General features: G+C 39.7%; 1 protein-coding gene across 7 annotated transcripts in view; it reads right to left on the bottom strand.

The window, feature by feature from the left end:
* CBLB (Cbl proto-oncogene B) overlaps positions 1-21698 on the bottom strand; it is a 218035-nt gene that overhangs the window by 170650 nt on the left and 25687 nt on the right. Inside the window, exon 1 of one of the 7 annotated variants that reach the window (XM_039487064.1) lies at positions 16561-16676. The exons of 5 other annotated variants lie outside the window; for them this stretch is intronic. In XM_039487064.1, the coding sequence (XP_039342998.1) occupies positions 16561-16601 (41 nt within the window). In that variant the 5' untranslated portion in view covers positions 16602-16676. Of the gene's footprint in view, positions 1-15059; positions 15155-16560; positions 16677-21698 lie in introns of those variants that run through there. One more of the 7 variants, XM_039487067.1, reaches the window with a different exon arrangement.

Genomic DNA, 21698 nt, shown 5'->3' with positions numbered 1-21698 from the left:
AAGAAATGTTTATTTTATTTAGGCCCCCGATTTAGCAAAGCATGTACTTAACTTTAAGTATGTGAGCAAGCTAACTGACTTCAAATGGGACTGCTCATATGCTTAAGTGTCTTGCTGAAGAAGGATGGACTTACATGCTTGAAGTTAAGCAAAGTCTTAAAATGTTTGCTGAATTAAGGTCTTAATTGCTAAAGAGACATTTAAAAAAGAGCGGTATCCCTCGTGTGTACCTTGGATCTCAGCTTTCCTGTAGCCTTCTCGCTTCTGCCCCCAATATTAAAAACATTTTAACATTAATTCACTTCAAGAGAGTAGCCATGAATCAAATGTATCAGCAAGATCTCAGTTTTTATTATATTTTAAAACCTTTGACTGTTTATGAACACTAGACATATGAAAATGGACTTAATCTAGGAGATAATGAGCAAGGGAAAGGAGAGTTACAAGAGGAAAAAAACATGGACAGGGATGCTTTGCTGGAATACAGAAATGAAAAAAAAAACAGAATTTTTCATGAAAGAAACATGAGGAAAAAGAAAGAGCCAAACCTGTCCACACTGGGTTAAGATTTCTATTTTAATTTATCCATTCACTGTGTTTCCTAAGCTTCATTTTTTTCTGGCAGAAAGTCCACTACTTCACAACACTAGGGAAGGGATTCAAATTATTGCTCGAGACTTTAAAGATTTTAAAGATCTTAAGATGGGGAAAATGTCTCTTGCCTCCTTTCAAATTTGAAGCTCTGCAGACCATGCGGATTTGGAGTGCTAGTAAGGGCCAAACTTGGAGAGAATTTTGTTACATTGTGTACAGACATGAATTTATTAGCCAAAAAAAAAAAAAAAAGGCCAGAAGAGTATTTGTTTAAAAAAATATGGAAGTTCTATTTAAATTAAATCCATTTTCCTCCTCATTACAATGAATAAGCTATTTTACGAAGATTTTTAATGTTCTAATAGGAAGAAGTTGTTGGTGGAAGGAACTGATGAAGTAGAAATGAGATAAAGGGAAAATATTTAGTGTACTACAAAATTCTTCTCAGGCTGTGTAAATTTTGGTGGACCTTAAATTAAGGTGGATACACAAATTATTTTGCAGTCTGAATAAACACCAACATGCAGAATGTATGTTCAGTTTACACCAGACACATTCCATTAAAAAAAAAAAACAGATTAATGAGTTCTCCTCTGAAAGTTTCCAATAATATAATTTGTTACTATAAAAAATTTGTTTTCTTCCAGCACAAGCAAACTTTACCAGTTTATTATTGTTCTTAAATACTGAACATATAGCTTTGATGGAAGAAGAGAAAGCAATGAAGCATTTACTGCAGGGGTCGGCAACCTCTGGCACACGGCCGGGCCAGTTTGTTTACCTGCTGCGTCGGCAGGTTCGGCCGATCGCTGCTCCCACTGGCCACGGTTCGCTGTCTCAGGCCAATGTGGGTGGCGGGAAGCGTCATGGGATGTGCTGGCCCCAGTTTCCCGCCACCCCCATTGGCCTGGGATGGCAAACCACGGCCAGTGGGAGCTGTGATCGGCCGAACCTGACAACGCAGCAGGTAAACAAACTGGCCCAGCCCGCCAGGGTAAGCACCCTGGCGAGCTGCGTGCCAGAGGTTGCTGACCCCTGATTTACTGTCTCTCTTCCACACACAACCAGTCTAAACTGAAGTGAGGTTTAACATTTTTCAATCCCTGTTTCTTTCACCTATAGCGACTGTAATTAAGGTTGCGAGTCTGTCACGGAGGTCACCGATTCTGTGACTTTGTGACTTCTGCAGCAGCTGGTGCCCTGGGCCAGCAGCAGCAGTTTGGGTGTGTGGGGCTCAGGGCTATGGGCAGGGGTTTTGGGGTGCGGGAGGGTGGTGCTTACTTGGGGTGGGAGCCCCCATGCAGCTCCCAGGCAGTGGCAGGGGGGGGTCTGCACGCCACACAGTGTCCGCACCCGCAGGCCCTGCACCCGCAGCTCCCATTGGCTGCGGTTCCCGGCTAATGGGAGCTGCAGCAGCTGATGCTTGTGGCAGGAGCAACGGAGGAGCCCCTGACCTGGCCCCTGCCTCCACTGCCCTACTGGCTGCAGGGACGGAGCCAGTAGGAAGCCCCACCAACTCACACACCCCAGCGGGTGTCCCAGGTCATGTCCCATAACCCACCCCACCTCTCCCCCAGCACCCTCGGCACCCCGGGACCACCACCCCTACAGAGCAAACCTCCCCAACCCCCCAAGTTTTAGTCACAGTGGATATTTTTAGTAAAAGCCATGGACGGGTCACGGGCCCATGACTTTTTGTTTACAGTCTGTGACCGGCCCACGACTTTTACTAAAAATATCCATTGTGACTAAAACGTAGCCTTAATGTAATTAAGGCTAAGACAAGACCCTAAGGCTATTTTTTCATAAAATGTCATGGAGAGGTCACGGGCCTTAAACAAAAATTCATGGCCCATGACCTATCCATGACTTTTACTATAAACACCTCTGACTAAATCTTAGCTGCCCTGGAGCGCCGCTGCTCTGAGGGGGGCCTCGAGACAGGTCCCCCAGCCGCTGCTCAGGAAGCCCCCAGAGCCAGGCGCACCGGCCAGTATGGCTGGCCCCGGCCAGTTGCTCGGGCGGCCCTGGGCTCAGCCACATTGGACATTGCAGCTGCAGAATTTCATAGGGGTCACAGAAAGTCAGAATCCATGACTTTTGCAACCTCCATGACAGACTCGCAGCCTTAACTATAATCTCTAAGGTAGACACACCTATCTAGTTACAGGCCTAGCAAAATTTGGGGTGTTTTGTAAATGATACATTAGGCCAGGGAAACCGCTTTAGAACCTTTCCAGAAACAATCAGGCTGAAACATATGGAACAGATTGCTATGGAGACATCCAATACCACTTCCCTAGCTAACACAGATAGAGCAAATTAGCTACACTGACTTCTTTAGGTTCTAAGAACAGCAAAGGGAGAATGTAAAAGGTCAGAGTTACCCACCTCTTAATAAAGACTTTACATTAGCTACAGAAAAGTGGCAGTAGCAAATTTACAAACGCAAATGGCACTCGTCACAGGCCCCCAAAAGATTTTTTTTTTTTTTTTTTACACACAGTAAGCATCTTTTCAAAAAAGTTATGAGCCTAAAAAATTAGATCTTGTGCAACATCCCGACAACACAATCTCACCCTGAACGACCAGTTAAAATACAACATAGTTCTGACTTTTGTCTTCCAGTTCTACTAGGAGAGAGGAAGTTGGGAATTGAGACATGTACATTAGGATCAGTATATACCATAACAATGGATTAATAGCAGGCTGTCCTTACAGCATCAAGATTTACACAAAGGTATTTGGACTGCAATGCTAACTGCAGTGCTAGCAGAATTCACCAAAACATGTTACAGAGAGGAAGCCAACCATGAAAAATATTTCTCTTTTTACTGGCACCATACATAGTGATGAACAGCTGTTGTGGTGAAGTACAAACTTGCCTTCTATTTTAGGCAGTAGCAGAAGGAATGCAAGAGTTTTTCTGTGTGACCTCTCCAAAAGGCAGAAGAAGTTGCAATAACTTCTTCTGTGCTGCTGTTTGGCACAATTTCAGTGTCTGCAAAACACTAGTTCTCCAGCTTCAACTAACTTGACCTTTTTCTAGAATTAAGAGCACACTGGAGAGATTCTATAAACAGACTATTATAATCAATGAAATGTAAGCAAATAGCACAACGTTAACAGCAGGTCAATAACACACTGAATATGAAATTAAGATGAGCCAGCACTGATGAGAGACAGGCTGATACACAACCCCAACTGATCACGTCCAGGCTACAGAATCATCCAGCAAGTATGGGAGCTGAAGGCACTCACTCAGGAGCAGCAGAAGTCAGTCCTGCTCACTTACCCTCCTACTCTAGTGGGAGTAGATGCAGCACTGGGAGGCACATGTGATCACTCATACTTTTTTAGTCAACGCTGCACTTTTAGGCCATGGAGTCTCTCACAACCTGCTTGCACGAATAATTTGCTTGTTGCAGTGTATTTGGAAAGCATCTTCATACTTATGAAAAGAACCATATAAACAAACAATTATTTTGATTATTTGTTGCTTAGAAAGTGAGAGTGTACAATAGAAGAGTTATTGATTTTAAAAGAAGAGTGCTTTGCTAGGGAGCACCAGCAATGAAGCCTGCAAGTTACTGAGGCACAATAGATTTCAGATATTTTCAGGGAACGTGGAAAATTATATTAAAAGAAGCACCAAAAAAAAGTTTTAAATGATCCAAGTGTTCTAATACACCACAACACACAATATCAATAAGCATTAAACTAGAACTCTATACTGTAGCCTGAATAGTTATAATTTATTCAAAGACTGAAAATTATGCCAGCCCTGCAGAACAAATTCCTTTTAATAGCACATAAAATCCTGTTAAAATGTATAGTCCCATGTTTGATATTGTAAGTATTGTATTGTCCACAGATTGCCAAACAGGCATATGGGTGCTAAATTTCTCAAGTTAAGGATGGAAAAATAAACTGAACAGCAGCTACAGATCTGGAGTGATGATTCTTAAAAAAGTCAGCTTTTAACCAGCAAAGTGTTAAATGTTATTATTTATTCTAAGCATATGCGTTGAGAAAGAAAAATGCTTTTACCCAATTGATCCTAACTATCTGATAGCAAAAAGGGCATTTTTTATTTGTAATAAAACATTCAAGTTGAAGGAATTTTTATAGCATTATAGCATAAGGAAAATGTCACCTTATATGCTGAGCCCAAGGTACTCAGAGATTGCCTGCCTTCAGTTTTATTACATCCGGAAATTAGGAATCTTTAAGGAAAAATATCATTTGGAGTAGAATATAATCAGTAAAAGGTATATTTATTTTTAAACAGAGGAGCCTGTTAAGTGGCTTTAAAATAAATTAAATGAGACAGAATAAGTGCATTTCTTCATGGAAGAAAATAAAATTAATGTAAACTAATGTAATTTACAACAATAATTAATTTACTGTGGGAACATTTTCAAAGTTAAGTTCCTACAAGTTGCACGTATGTTTGTATTCACCTTACTTACACAGACACACACATGCCTAACCCCCCCCTCCCGTGTGTACAAATGTAAATCACATATTTGTCCATACATACAGCCAGTTTGGTAGTTAGCCAACAATGCATGAGCACATGTAACCCGATTTTCTTACACACTTATTTATATTGTGGTAGCTTCTATAAACTCCAACCAGGGATTCCATTGTGGTAGGCACCATACACATATGTAGCGAAGAGATGGTTCCTTCCCCAAAGAGCTTTGAATTTCAGTACATGTCTAGGTACAACACATCGATGCAGACAGATGGGGAAACAGAAGGTAATAGTGAGACATGCACACACTGTAAATTAGGCACCTGCAAAAATATGCACTCAGTTATGCAGGTGTAACTTTGAAAAGCTGGCTTTTAATTGTTCTTAACCAAATGCATTTTTGACCATAATATGTTATGTACATATCTCTGTGATGATCAATGACCTAACACGGGGGTTCTCAACCTCTTTCTTTCTGAGCCCTCTTCCTCCCCCACCCCAACATGATATAAAAACTCCACAGCCCACCTGTTCCACAACAACTCTTTTTCTGCATCTCCAGTAGATTAAAAGCCAGAGCTGGCATTAGGAGTAACAACCAGGGCAATTGCCTGGGGCCCCACGCCACAGGGGACCCGCAAAGCTAAGTTGTTTGAGCTTCGGCTTCAGCCCAGGCAGTGGGGCTTCAGCTTCAGCCCCAGGTTCCAGTGAGTCTAACACCTGTCCTATTCTGATTTATTTGGGCAGAACCCCAGAAACCTGCTCGTGGCACCCTAGTGCGCCCTGGACCTCTGGTTAAGAACCACTGATCTAACAGACTGTTGTGATATCAGGTCAGTACAAGTTCAAACAAATCTGCAAGCTCAAAACCTTTATGAATTTATTAATGAAAAAATTACAGTATACACAAGAGACTATATCTTGACCTTTAAAATGTCTTTTTTCCTCCCACCAACCAAAACAGTTGGACCATTTATAGATCAGACCTTGACATTTCTTAAATCTCAAATTACGTTTTTTTCTAAATTAAACAACTATTTTGAATAGGGCAGGGCTCCCACAAAAGCTCTCAATGGCTATTGCTCTATCAAACTAATTTCTTACCCTCAAGTATTCCCTTCCCTGAAAAACATTTAATTCAAAACTAAAATAAAATAAAGGAAGGGGAAATTTAAATTGGCATCTCCCAAAGTCCAAATTTCTCACTTCTTTCAGGGCACAAACGAGATCACATGATGATTTACACAATTCCTTTCTCTCTGAACTATAGGGGGAAAACTGTTACCCTGTTCCACTGCTCTTGCTCTACCTCTGTCTCTTGGAAAATATGAAGTCCAGTTCAGGACAATGAGACATGATATCCTGTTTAAGGCTTGCACGCACGCACACACACTGCACAATCAAAAATGCATGAAAACTACACTGATTGTAATTCCCAGTCTTACATGTGTAATGGATTTGCGTGAATTAAAGTGCATTCACCTTTCTGTATGCAACAGACAAAAATCAATTCATCCAAAAATCATGTCACTTGCCTCTCCCTCTAAAATGTAATTGTAAATATTTCACAGCTTTTAAAGTTTGTAGATTGCATAAGAATTATGCTGCCTGAGCCACTTGTTCATCACTATGGAACATTTTTTTAAATATATCTTCTCCCACACATAACAGTTTCCTCTGTTCCCACAGCACTCATTTCTCATAAGTCACATTAGTCAGTCTAAAGGTTGCAGTGAAGGGTCCTATCCAGCCATTTGAAGCTCAGACCTAAAATATCCCCATGTGGTTAAGTGAGTTTTCACCAGTATGTGTATGCTGGGCTACTGATGTCCAGCTGGTCTCTCAACACATGTAACAGATGATTGGTCAGGGAAGGCTACAACAGTCCTCCATCAACCCCAAACTCTCTACCCAGGCGGGCGGGGGAAGGGGGGGAGAAGAGAGACAGGAAATCTCTGTTATCAATAGACTACATCCTGTTTAACCTCACTCTCACAAGTCTAAATAATACACAGTTGGAGTAAGAGTTAAACAGAGATCCAAATTCTATGAAAGTCTTCAGTTTGAGGACCGGCTGGTGTTATTTTTTTTATAACAAAACAGTACATTTGAAAAGCCAATATTTGTGAACACATTTATACACCACTATAAACTGTTCCTTGTAAGCAATGAGATCATGTGAAAGCACTGGATTCTTTCCCCACCCCCAGGAAGACAACTCATTCTCAGTTATACAGAGCTCTAACACAAGCATGTACATTTGAAATGCAAATCTTCCACAATGCAAAATGGAAACACTAAGTTCTCCAGCACTAAAAGGAATTGTGTGTGTGGGGAATGGACAAACTTCCACTCATCAAAAAAGTCATCTTAAGTCACACTGGGCTGAAAACACAAGCTTTGAATTCAAGTTTAAAAGCCCACTATCCTCTCCTCCCATGCAGAAGGTCAGATGGTGTAAACTTTGGTTTTGAATTTACTAGACTTAAAAAAAAAAAAAAAAAGATTATAGCAGCAATCTTAGTGAGAGTAACATTCAAGATCCCCATAATGGTTTTCAAAAGAACTAAACTGGCTTTTATTTAATTCATAGGGTTAAATCCATGAAGGGAACTTCGCAGAGCACTGCAACACATAACTTTAAGCACCGGCTGCCCAGTGGAATTCACAGCCTCAGGTTAGGTGCCCAGGCTTCCTAGTCCATGCAGTAAGTTAGACTCCTCAGAATGGGATTCACAAAAGCTAGCAAGCTGACTGGTGAGCTGTCTAAACTAGCCAGGAGAAAATGCAGAGGAGAGCGAGGGGGCCTAAGATCAGGCCCCAAAGGTGAGAGAAAGCACCAAAGCAGCTTGGTTACATTGGGGGGCTTTGTGCATACATATTAGCAAAAGTTTAGGCACTTAGAGAAATTAGCCAACTATATGGTTAGGTTGAAGTTGGGCAGAGTTTATGAGGATCTAAGTTTTCGACACAGCCACCTCATATTGTACCATTGCAAAAATATGTAAACTTAGGTACAGAAAGGTTGAGAGACTGTCCCAGGTCTTACAATTAGTGGCATAACATTAAAACCCAGAACTTTCTTCTCCGTACTAGTCATTACACCACATTCCCTCTTCCCATAAATGACACTTTTTCCTCCATACGTGTCTGCCAAAACCCAAATACAGGTTTCTCTGTGTCCCCTCTAAGTACTGAGGGCAGCACTAACATCTGAAGAGTGGGTGAAAACATCCCTTTGCAGGGAAAACTCCACTGAATTCCTGATAAATTATCCCAGGGCACAGCCTCAAAAGGCCATTGCGCAGTACAGGAAGAGCACCAAGCGAGTCTTCTAGGACCTCATTATTTCTGAAGCAGCAAAGAATGGTGGAAGCAAAGGATACCCTCCCTCTTCCCCCCCATTAAAGAACAGCATATGTATGGGGTTTGGTCCCTCTGTGAATGCGTCCTCATAAAAGACATTCAGGCCCAGAATGAGAAACTGCAACTCCCCAAACCCTTTCAAACAATTTCATGTTTTCAGCAATTAAAACAGGGATAAAGACTGCTGCTCTCAGAGCCTATGGGTACGTCTATATTACAAAATAAATAAATAAATAAATCTGGCAGGCAACTGAATTGGGCTCACATTACAAGGCTAAAAATAGCAGAGCAGACATTCCTGCTCAGGCTGGAACCTGGCCTCTAAGACCCACCCCGCTTGCTAGGTTTCAGAGCCTGGGCTCTAGCCTGAGCAGGACTGTCTACGCTCCCACAGCACAAGTCTTGCAAGCCCTAGTCAGCTGACCTGTGTATGGACTCACTGCCAGGGGGGCTCGGTTTCCCCCCCTCCCCCTCAATGTACACATACCCTAAATGTTTCTCAGGCCTAGAAAATTAGGTCAGCATAACCACATCACTCAGAGGTGTGAAAATTCCACACCCTTGAGCAGTGTAGTTAGGCCAATGTAAGTCCCTGTGTAGACAGTGCTAGGTCAATGGAAGAATTCTTCCATCGACCTAGATACTGCCTCGTGGGGAGGTGGATTTCTTATGCCAATGGGAGAACCCCTCCTATTAGCTTAGGTAGTGTCTACACGGAAGGACTGCAACAGCACAGCTGCAATGGCATGGCTATGCTGCTCTAGTGTTTTAAGACCTACCCTCAGACAAGCTAGCCATAAAAATCAGGCTGGACAGCACCACTGCTTTTCACAATGTGGTTGGCAAAGTCAAAACCCAATATAATTTTAGGAATTCAGACCTTTCAAGCAAGCTGACACCACAAAATGTTTTTGACCTATTACCATTTGTTTTTCAAACCCTTTTTTCTTCCTCCGTAGACATCTGTTTGCTTTTGTAAAAGGTCAATAGTTACAGTTTTCATCATAAAAAGAATTACTGTCAATGCTTGCTGCTCCACTTTGTTTCCTTAATATGTAAAGGTTTTGTACATGTTTAGTGTGAAAATTTCACAAAGTATAGCTTAAAAGACACCTTCCAATACTGCATATAATTTAACACCAAAACTGATGGATTTTCATTCATTGCAACACACAATGAAGTTTCTCCCTCTCAGGGGACCGGTTCACAGGTGGTCTGTCCTAGTGGTCGGAGCAGGAGGTCAGAATAAGAGTCAGAGTGTGAATGCCAGAGCCAAGACAGAGTCGGAACCAAGAACCAGGGCCAAAGGTCAGAAGTGTGATCTTAGCCAAGAGGTGAGAGAGAGTCAGAGCCAGGAATCAGAGCTACAAGTCAAAACCAGGTTGGCTGGAGTCACGTAAGGCTGGTGCTGAGGCAGTAGCAAGGCTGGGAGCAAGGCAAGGTCTAGGCTGGAGCAGGGAAGAAGCAAGGAAAGAGAAGGGCAAGGAGTGAGGCAAGCACAGGAAAGCAGAGAATCCATAGGCATGTACATTGACCATCTGGTGCTGAGCTACTGTTGCACTGGTCTTATAAATCAGGCAGCTGAGCCTGTAGCCAATCAGGCACTGCAATTAATCAGAGTTCCAGGGCACTGCAGCTGGACCTATTAGTTGCCTAGCAGCAGAGTTAGCAAGGGAGCAGGCCAGTAGCTGGCCTGACCCCTGACACTCCCTAAAATCCTCTTGCATAACAATTAAAACCAGCCACTTTAAAATGCATCCCAAGTCATCTCACTATGCTGCTAAAGGGCAGATGTTAGAAAAATCCACAGGTTCTTCGGAATTTCTGCTTTGCTGTTCTACTTTTAATGATTATGCACCACCATGTGTGTGCATGGCACTTTACAGCCACAGTCCATATATGCAAGTGTATAAATTAAGTTACATCTTTGGCAACGATTCACATAAATTGCAATTCTCCTCTGCTAAAGATACATCTTATGTGCTTCTCTATTCCCTTCTCTAACTCTTCTGTAAAGAGTTTTGCTTTGGACTCACTTTATAATCTGATCCCACATCAGTAATGTTTGTCCAGTGCAGTATTCCGGGTAAAAGCAGGTAACTCCTAACTCATCCTGTCCTTCCATGTCCTAAACCTTTGTAGATAATAAAAATTCTCAGCATGGTCCAGTAGTAGGATGCTAGACTAGGAATCTGAAGACCTGCATTCTGTTCCTGGCTGTACCACTGACCTGCTTGTGACCTTGGACAAGTCACTTAATCTCTCTATGCTTCAGTTTACCCATTTTTCAAATAAGGAAAAGAATACTTAAATTTCAAAGCATTTCACAATGGAAGGTAAAGGATGAAAAGTGCTACAAAAAAAGTTAATTATGGGCAAATTCATAGTTCCATTTACCTCAGTAAGGTCAGTATTCCACCTTATATGTTATTAATGAACGGTCCCTCACTCGAGATATCAAGTATACTGAAGAATTAAACAATTTAACTGTTTGCAACAAGTTCAAGGTTATTAGATATTAATTAATTTACTATACTTAAGTAGTATGATGAGAAAGCAGTCTAATACAAAAATTATGTATTTCAAATAAATCAGTTTTTGCAGCAAATTAAAAAAGCAAACATAAGGTAATATTGTAGCCAGTATGTACCCATGAATCTTGATAAAATTTAATAAAAGCTAAGTTTAGATGTAGAGTCACTATTTACTAAATATTCTAAAATGGAATAAAGATCTACAGGTTATTTGACTGTACATGTATCACTGTGCATTAGTTGCAAAAATATGGGCAAAACAAATCTAGTGACAACCACTAGTTACAGTTCTCAACAAGGTCTTCCCATTTACATTTCTTTCTCCCTCTTCACCTTCTCACCACTAGGTTTTGTCCCTCAGCCCCAGCTTCGGAGATTCCAACAATCCAGAGGATGAGTGAGCTCATGGAATCAATCCAGTTGTGACCTAAACCCCCAAGACATCACACTCAACTTTTCTGGCTGAGTCCTCCCTCAAGCCAGCTCTACAGTGAGGCACACACAGAAAGACAGAGAAAGACACCAGTCAACAATCCTGAGACACTAATTGTTGGGGAAATTCAAATTAAATCGGATCAATTAGTGGGTACACAGCAGACTTGTGCACAGATGCCCACAATGGAACAACCAACCAGTTTTAAAGGGATAGCTCAGTGGTTTGAGATTGGCCTACTAAACCCAGGGTTGAGAGTTCAATCCTTGACGGGGTCATTTAGGGATCTGGGGCAAAGATCTGTCTGGGGACTGGTCCTGCTTTGAGCAGGGGGTTGGACTAGATGACCTCCTGAGGTCCCTTCCAACCCTGATATTCAAAAAATATATATATATATATATAAATATATATATATATATATATATATATATATATATATATATATATATATATATATATATATATATATATATATTCTTGTCTCCTCCAGGCAACAATTATGGGATAGCTGACCTGGTCTAGCAGCTTTAGTTTCCTTTAAAAATAGGGGTCCTAACAATTTCTGCTTCATCCTCCTCCTGATACAGTAACGGCAGGAGGAAAGGAATTTTGTTCTCACTGATTTACGGGACACTTGCATTCCCATGCTGTAGATTAAGTGTAGCAAGACCTAGGCTATCTCAAAAAATAAAATCTTTAAAACAGCCTGCCAAAAATGAAGATTTTTTTTCCTTTTAAATTAACTTGTAAAGGATCCTCTGATCTGAAACATATGGTTCCAAGAGATTTTCCATGAGGTGGGGAATGGGTAAAGAGAACTCTTGCTATACGTGACACTAATGATGCTAGAACTAGTTCTACCATTTTTGTTTTTAAAACAGACAACCCCAAAAACTAGATTTACTGACAACTCTCATCTGCCACCATGCTCACTTTGTAGACAAGTCAAATAGCAACTTAAGAATAAGTCAAAATGCTAACAACTGTAGCAATATGTTTCTTATATTTGGAGAAAGAAGATTTTTTTTTAAACAAATATACTGCTTCTCCCTCCCTGGCTTGAAAATTTAGAGAAAGTGTACATTTCAAGGCTGTGCCAAGTAGCTACAATCTTGCAGTTCACTTATGGATTTGTGCACATAATGCCCCAAGAGTTGGTAACACTATGCTTACCTCTAACTCAGAAGTGTAAGAAAGCACCTAAGCATCAGAATCAAGAGGGTACATTTCTAGTGGGGTCCTTGGCCCTAAGATATTTAACATTTTTATCAATGACCTGGGAGAGAACATAAAATCATCACTGACAAAGTTTGCATATATGACAAAAATTGCAGGAGTAGCAAATAAAGAGGACAAGTCATAGATTCAGAACATCTGGATCACTTGGTAATTGGGCACAAGCAAACTGTGTTTTAATACAGATAAACGTAAAAGTATACATCTAAAACAGAGAACGCAGGCCATACTCACAGGGTGGGGAACTCTATCCTGGGAAGCTGTGACTGAAAAGATTTGGGGGTTGTCGTCTGCTGAACATGAGCTCACAGTGAGACAATGTGGCCACAAAGGCTAATGAGATCCTGGGATATATAACCATAAGAATCTTCAGTAGAAGGAGTTACTTTATCTCTGTATTTGGCACTGGTGTGATTTAGCAGTATTCCAGCAGCAATCCATCATTATCTTTATATCTTTTAACAACACGATGGCAAAGTCTTAATGTTGTTTGAGATTGCTGTCAATCGGTGATGTTTTTGTAGTGGATGATTCTGGGACAATGTACACAAATATGACCACTATGCATCTGAGATAAGAATTAACTATATAGCGGTATTCCAATACAGTCATATTTCTACACCAGTCTTCTGTTAAAAGGAGCTCAAAGCATTTACAAACATGAATGAATTAAGCCTCATGATAGCTAAGTATTATCACAATTTGCAGATGGGGAAACTAGGATACAGACTGCCTAAATGTGTGGTGCTAATCCTGTGACCATAAGTATTAGCGGTGGCACACAGTGCCTTTTCCCATCTATAGTCAAGGTTGAATCTACCACACAGAGCCTTACACAAAATCTTGTGTCTTTGTGACTGTCAGACTACATTACTGCCACGTGTTCTCCTTAGGGCTATCTCTGAAAGGGACTCAACCTTTCACCAGTGCAGAATACAGTGATTCACTCACCTCAGAGAGCAATCTGCTTGTGAGCACAGAATATCGATGTACTGTGACTTGAATTGGCTACCCAATCGCTCCCCAGTGCAGTTCAGAGAATAGGTTATAGTCATTAAAAACCTAAGTGGTCTCAGACCCAGTTATCCAAGATCACCTTTTCCTCTATTAAAGTTACAGTCAAAGAGGCTCCCCTATTCTTTGTTCCAGGGTTTAAAATCACATTCAACTCCATTCAAGGGTTCAAGCAACCTATGCAACATTTCTCCAGAAAAAACTAATTCCACATGCAACAATATTGCAACATGGGAGCACCCAACAAGATACTTGGTAATGTGAACATACTGATTGTATGGCAGAATGGATCTTACCTGCAGATGCTGCATTCTGCTAAACCAGCCTTGCCTATCAGAGACTTACAGAGGAGCTGCTTCCAGCAGTGTCAACTCTGAACTAAAAAGATTTTTAAAACTTGAAGAGCCTTGATCGACTTATTATATCGCATGTTTGTCTAGTCTGCCTGCTGTTGCTGAAATCCATACCCACCTAAAGACCACTTCAAACAGTGCTAAAACCATACTAGTTTAAAACAAAACACTGTTGAGCAAGTATGAGCAGACAGATGCAATTCCCAGATGTAAGACTTCATATAAGTAAGAACAGATAGACCATTATAAACCACATTATGGTATTTTAAAAAATGATCTACAATTAAATGCTGGAAGGTTGGTTAAGTAAGTCACAGCAAAAAACCAGCCTTAATCCTTTCTCATTTAAGTCACCCACAGATTACAGACTCAACTAAATTGCCACACTTAAATTGCCCTGCTGACTGTATTAATTCCATCAAGATAGTCTCCATATCCATTCTGCTGGGTTATATCTCATATAGAAAGATCTCTGCAATGTATCAAAAGAATGCCAAGGCTTTTTAGGATATTAATGATTTTTTTTTAAAACAAATTCTCACTATTCAGTGAGTTTCTAATGATTAATTTGATGTGCAAGAGAGATGTCAATTAATGAACTACTGATATGATAAATATAAAAGGTGTCCTTCATGTCAGTAAATCAGCAGTAGTGGAATCCTCAGTTTTATTTTATATAGTTTGAAGTTCCTGAGACTCAGATACAATATACAATTGTTAGAGAATCAATACACTCCTCTAGAACAAATAAAAATCTTATTAATGAGGCACGCCAGTCATTGGCATGAGTTCAGTATTAACCAAAGAAATATTTAATTTGAGGACTCACTCATATCTTACCTCAGCATATTCAAAAGCTGAAGATTTGATGAAATGTAGATACTGGAATTTATGCAATTCCTTTCATCTCGAGACACCCTTCCAAAACACTTGACAAACCAATTGCACACTAGACAGGCATCCCCTTTGCACAGTCACCACAGAAATATACCTAACAAGGGAGAGTGGGAGCAGTGAATGAAAGATGACAGAATTTAATTAATACATACCAGAGAAAGTTTAGGTCAGAAAGTGACAAACACTGAATCCATCTGAATCTACTAAGGAATTTTAGGAAGGCACAATGCAATTCCCAATTGGAATTTGGGCAGAACACCAAGGGTAATGCCTCCTCCTCTGCTAAAAGTGTTTTAGAGCTCTTTGAAAAGATGGCAGCTTTTACAAATTTCTTTCACATAGATGCAGGTGTGCTGAGTCAGTACTAAACTGTAGGAAGAGGGTCAGCTACTGAATCACCAGTTCTGCCCCCTTGTTTGGAGGTGTCTCAATCAAATAAACTAGATTAGATTGGGTCGTCTCTACACAATCTAACAAGATTTACAACCAAAGATAGGATGGCTGTGACTGTACATCAAGCATCAACCCAGAGCCAATTTTTGTAACTAAAAACAAGGCTCTTAAAACAGGGAGTTATTCTGGAAATGCTGACACATCTTTAGGAGTGAGAGTAGGCACCAGTACAATATACACATTGTGTACACATGTTGCTGTCTTCATGGGAAGTTTAGCTCAAAGCCCAGCTGGTTGATGTGGGACAGCAGGAATGCCTCTTAAAACACTCATCTGGACAGTTCATAATCTCAAATGAATCTCCAGTACATATGCTACAATTATGCCCAAAGAGTGGGCCTGACAATTAATCTGTTTGAATTAAGATTTAGCCCTGAAACTTCAGTGCATACCAGATTGTGGGTATTAAGCCTTAAATGTGTCAATCTTCATTAAACATATTGGAAAAAAAATCAGAGAGAAAGGTAGTTTTTCAGCTAAATCAGTACAGTTTACTAAATTAAATTGCATCCGTTAAATAAACGAAATTCTGTTATTTTTAGTTGTTTTTGCTACAGTACACACCCACTACAGTGGGCCAGACTCCCAGAAGCCTAGTGGAACAATAGAAAGACCATCTGCTACAAAGCAAACTGAAAAACCAAGAGCTACAGTACTTCTGCTAATAGCCCACACTAAGTGCAGCAGAACCAATACCTGTACATTTTCTCCCACACAAGATTCCCATCTCAGCTGAGCTTTAAAAACTGAAAAGGTCATATGTTTCCAGACATAAATGCACAAGATAAAATAGAAGAGGACATGTTCTTTGAAGAATGAAAGAACAAACGAAAAGAAATGCAATTAAGACAGAAAGGGTCAAATTACTATTTCGTCATGTTTAATGGGTCAGTTCACAGATATCTGTGTAATTCTGATGCAAGATCATGCATGGATTTTACGGGTGTTGCATAACTACACAGCACAATTTCATCACGGTTGTCAATTGATGGCACCATACAAGGCTCTTAAAAACACTGCTTATTTGTACAGGGTAATATTTAGGGTAGATAGTATTTCTTGTCAACGACAAACCTGGAAAAGGAGAAATATAAAGAACAGATGACACATACATTTATAATAGAGTATAAGCTGATACTGATTTTACACTTGCGTAGCCACAATGCAGCCAAAAGCATCCAAAAGCATTGCTATAAATACCAGTGTTTACCACCATTCCTGTGTTCCATGGATTGGCACATGGGTACCTTTCACCATATCCCGACAGATGCCAGTGATCATTTTCTCTCTTCTAAGTTCTGTGTACGTTTCCCCTCCTTTCCTAATATTTTTGATCACCCTCCCTCCCACTCACCCTCCTGTAGCTGGATTGAGCCTGTAATTCAAGGGAATCTAATTATAGCAAACATCTTTCAGTCTCCCCTCCAGTAATGCATTACAGCTATAGAAATCCCCAATTTTAACTTTATTGCCTTTTTAAACATCAGAGTAATCATGTGCCTGCACACAGTTAACATAAAAAGAGCAGCAACAGTTGCTTCATATGTTGACAATGTGAGAGTATTGCTTATTCATACTATATTCACACACTACAGAGGACAAGTACAAAAAAACCTAACATGTATAAATCTTTCAGAGGGGCACTCTATGCAGATACCTTTACCAGCCAGCTTTAAAAACCACGCTAAATCCAAACTCATTCCTTCGCTGGATTAAAGATTAGCTCAATCTATTTGACCAGGAGTGGCTGCTCAGTAACCACCTGAAATCTTCTCCCCCATGCCCACCCTCCAGAGAGACACAGCCACTGCCAATTCCCTTTATCAAGAATGGGAAAATGAGTCACCTGCCTTAACGAGTAAGAAAAACCTACTGAGCCTTCTCTCAGCAGGATCACACTTTTTAACAAGGCACGTTTTTCAGGCAAACCTTGCTGGGCTGTTACAAGCATATAACTAGATGGCTAATGGCCACATTTATGAGCCTACTGGAGGCCAGCTGTTTACCAGCTGGTATCCTAATGAACCCTATTGCTGAACACCTCCCACTTGAGCACTGCCCTTTTACATTACTGTGCTCTGTAAGTGATTAGAACCCATTCCTCATAGGGCATTCATTAAGAGGATTAACAGAAAAAGGAAACACATGAACAGGATGTTGCTTACTTTTTGCTTTGAATCTTGGCTTATTTGCCTATACTGCGATTTACAGAGGAAAAAGAGATATGCAAACCGAATTGCAAATCAAAAAGTAATTCTAACCTGCCATTATCCTGCTTTAAAACAAACAGAATATTATTTTAGTCTGGCAATAGGCAACTCTCTCATTTAGACAGAAAACAGTTTAGAATATAGTTCCCCATGTTATTTCCTTATGGAAAATCTGTTTTACGCTGCACACAACATGCATCATACAGACTATAGGGTATATACCATTCTAAAAAACCGAAGAATTCAGCCAATAAAGAGGTGCTGCTAGTTCCTGCTTGGAAGATATTTATTCATTAAGCAGGAAAGCAAATGTGAAAATTGTGAAGTTATTACAGTCCTGGGACTGAATTGTGTAAATTGTGCCTGTTTCTTCTACTATTTGGTTACCACAGCAATGATCACATCACATTTGGTATACCACTGTATCAAAGAGTACTTTATTAAAACAATACACCTCTACCTCGATATAATGCTATCCTCAGGAGCCAAAAAAATCTTACCGTGTTATAGGTGAAACCGCATTATATCGAACTTGATTTGATCCACCGCAGCACGCAGCCGCGCCCCCTCGGCGTGCTTCTTTACCGCGTTATATCTGAATTCATGTTATATCGGGTGGCGTTATAACGGGGTAGAGGTGTACTGTGTTAACAAAAATACGTTTATCACTCCGTATATGAGGTCCTAGATGTGCTTTACAAACAATTAAGCCTCATAATAATAGTTAGGTTTACAGAGGGATAATTTATAGACAGATTTACCTGTGATTGTCCAAGGTCAAATAGTGAGTGGCACAACTACGGAAAAAAAACAGGAGTCCAGAATCCTTGCTCTAACAATTAGACAGCACTCCCTTCTGCTTTAATTATTCTGTATTATTTATAATACATTGCCCAAATTCTATCAACTATACACATGTCCTGCAGTTTCCAGTGACAATTTTTAATAGATGAAAGTAATTAGCACAATATTTAATTGTTAAAAATAGTTTCCCCCCCTCTTATTAACATTTTGGTAAAATAAACAACTGGTAAATGGGGGGAATGGATGCAATTAAAAGCTAAAATACGATGGCATTGTCTTCTGTATTACTAATATGAGGCTGCACCAGAGATGAGTGCAACAATGTAGTGGCTGATAGTATTTTAAGAGCTCACAAATATGCTTAAGTTAAGAACATTGAAGAATGCGTAACTAGGGGTTATCACCTTTATATTCTTTTTTGAATTTCCACAAAGGAAAAAAGTGCTCTCAGAAAAGTCCATTCAATGCTATGCACCTGCAAGAATATAAAGAGGGATCAGCTAAGAAAAGATGGCAGGATCTCCTTTCTCTGAACAGAGTCCAAATGCAAATGGACTACATTTAAACTGCAATGTCTACTTTTGGCAGGATTTCATCCTTAGTATGATAAGAGACTCCCAATGTACTTCCATTGCCATAATCAAGGCTTGTACGTTCTATGGATTCAAAACTAGTTGAACCATTTATTAAATGGGTATCTAAACCTAAACTCTTCAGGCATAAACCACGCTTTTCTATTGGGCAGATTCAACTTATGCATCCCTACATTCAGCAATCACTTTAGCAAAAGATCCACCCATTACTTTGGCTAAATTAAAACTAGTGAGTTTGCAAGAATTGTTGGCTTTTTTTCCTTCAAAACTAGGTACTAGATCTCATGAAAGATAGTTTGCCTGAAAGATTCAGTGCATGGCAAATTTGGACTCAAAAAGCAAAAAATAGAATGATTCTATAAATGTAACATAAAAAGAGGATCATCTCACATTTAACCTTTTGTATCTACTTTAAAAATTGAACACAAAACCAAATAACTTCTGGATGTTTCATCAACCCCACCTATTCAATAACATATCATTTTAAGTGTATTCATGTATTATACCCTCTGAGGATTTGCTTCAACTTGCAGGTTCCAATCATACACTGTGTCAAAACTGAATACACAAATAGCCAAAATTCTGCCCTCAGGTACATATCCCACTAATGTGAAAGCAGATTTGGTTTGGTGATAATGTTACTTTAAAACAAATTTTAGATGTTTAAGTAAAACAGGTTTCATTATTAATCTTACATTTTTATACTATTCTGCTATTGATATTCATGACTAGAAACCAACTCTGAGATGGATAAATTGAATGTTTTGTTTACTAACCTACTCCATTGCAAAATAGTCCAGAAACAACAGAAATGAATACAAGCATGTCTGAGATGCATTCATTCTTCTTAATTGGTAATAATAATACACAGATTTTTCTAGTTTAGTCATTTTGGAAACAATTCAGTACAGATAAGAAATGTCCTGTTTTAAGCAAAATAACTTCTAGAGCTTGAAATCAGGTTCCTAACAGTGTAATGTAAAGTATCAGAGGGGTAGCCGTGTTAGTCTGGGTCTGTAAAAGCAGCAAAGAATCCTGTGGCACCTTATAGGCTAACAGACGTTTTGCAGCATGAGCTTTCATGACTTGCATCCGACGAAGTGGGTATTCACCCACGAAAGCTCATGCTGCAAAACGTCTGTTAGGTGCCACAGGATTCTTTGCTAGTGTAATGTAAGTAAACCTCCTTAAATGTGTTGAACATTTTATATGTGGAGACTACAAGGAATAATTCTTTTATTGGACAAAGAAGAGAGGCTGGTAGAAGATAAGATACCACTGACGTCTGGTACCAAAAAACAAAACAAAACAGGAACATAGTAAACTTATTTAAAAGGTTTCTCAATTTTTTTTTCAGGTGAGTCTAAAATTTCCAACAGCAAAATTTTCCTACCCAAATACAGAAGCCATTAGGGCTCAGCTATCAGAGCTATACACAAATTGCTCATTTGTTTACCCAAATATGATTTTTGCACAAGTTTAGTCTGTGGATATTTAGAAACAGTTGAAAACCGGAGCCCAGATATAATTAGCCAGGCTTGTAGAGACCCAAGACATTCACATGAGCTTACTTCACCCACTTCTAATCAATTGTGTTGACTCTTTCCTTCATCAGGCAGCAACTCAGGGCCCAATCCTGCAAACTGCACACTACTTCCCAAATGCTGGGCATTCTGAACTTCCATTCAAACTCATGAGAATGAACGGTGCCCTGTGCCTTGTAGGCCTGGAACCAAGCAAAGGATCAATACCAGTTGTCTAGGGATCATGTGACTTTCATGAACTATTACTCTGGCTGCTGTTTTCCCTCCTATAGGATATAATCTCACATTTCGATGCAAATCTAAGGCCAGCATGATAAACAAGATAAGGTTGTGGGTTTGATTTTGTATGTAATCTATTTAGTACCAAAGCTCCAAAAGAAACTATCTCAAGCCAGTTTTATCTGTTTAGTAGAGGCATACTAGGATTACAGAATGAGGGGGGCAATTCTGAAGACAAAACTCTTATGATAATTATTAATTTTTACCTAAAACCTCAAAACCAAGTAGTTTTGTTATTTTATCCTAGGAGAAGGGAGAGAAGAGTCTTGTGAATTATCTCCCCAATTCTAGTAAACTGTGTAACAGTCCTGATTGCTTGTTATAGGGAGAGATTTTTCTGTGCCAGTACAGTTACAAGGCTCTTATAGGATCATCGAGATGGAAGAGACCGGCTAGGTCAGAGTCCATCCCTCAGAGGGTACACACAATGTAGTCACCCAGAAGAGGATGCACACTAGACACTAAATTGGAATTATACTTCATCTGGATAGTTCCAAGAAGACTCTATACTTGCTCAAGAGCCCTTTCTAAACAATATCCCTATAGTGGGAAAATGGAACATGAGACCATTGAAATCTCACCTGCACAGAAGCTGCCCTATTAAATTTAGTTGAGCGGGATAAAAATACCTGCCACCCTTAATCATAATCTCCTTTTATTACAGGTTTCAGTGCATAGTCTCCAAAGGTTTGTTTCTCTCACTAATAATGTATACCTGCAATATTTAAGATTCCTCTTCAGTTTATAACACTACATCATATCGAGACAAGCCAAATGAATTACAGATATGCTAGAAAATTGGTAAAAATTGGTTATTTTTGTTATTTTATGACCAAATATTATTTAACAAACAATTGTTTTAATTTAATTCTGGTATGTCAAAACCTTACTAATTTCACAAGGTCAGT

Source organism: Mauremys reevesii, linkage group 1 (genome assembly GCF_016161935.1).
Source record: "Mauremys reevesii isolate NIE-2019 linkage group 1, ASM1616193v1, whole genome shotgun sequence".
NCBI classification, from domain to species: Eukaryota; Metazoa; Chordata; order Testudines; family Geoemydidae; genus Mauremys; species Mauremys reevesii.
Note: the sequence above shows the minus strand (reverse complement) of the source record. Positions and strands in the feature narration are given on the sequence as shown.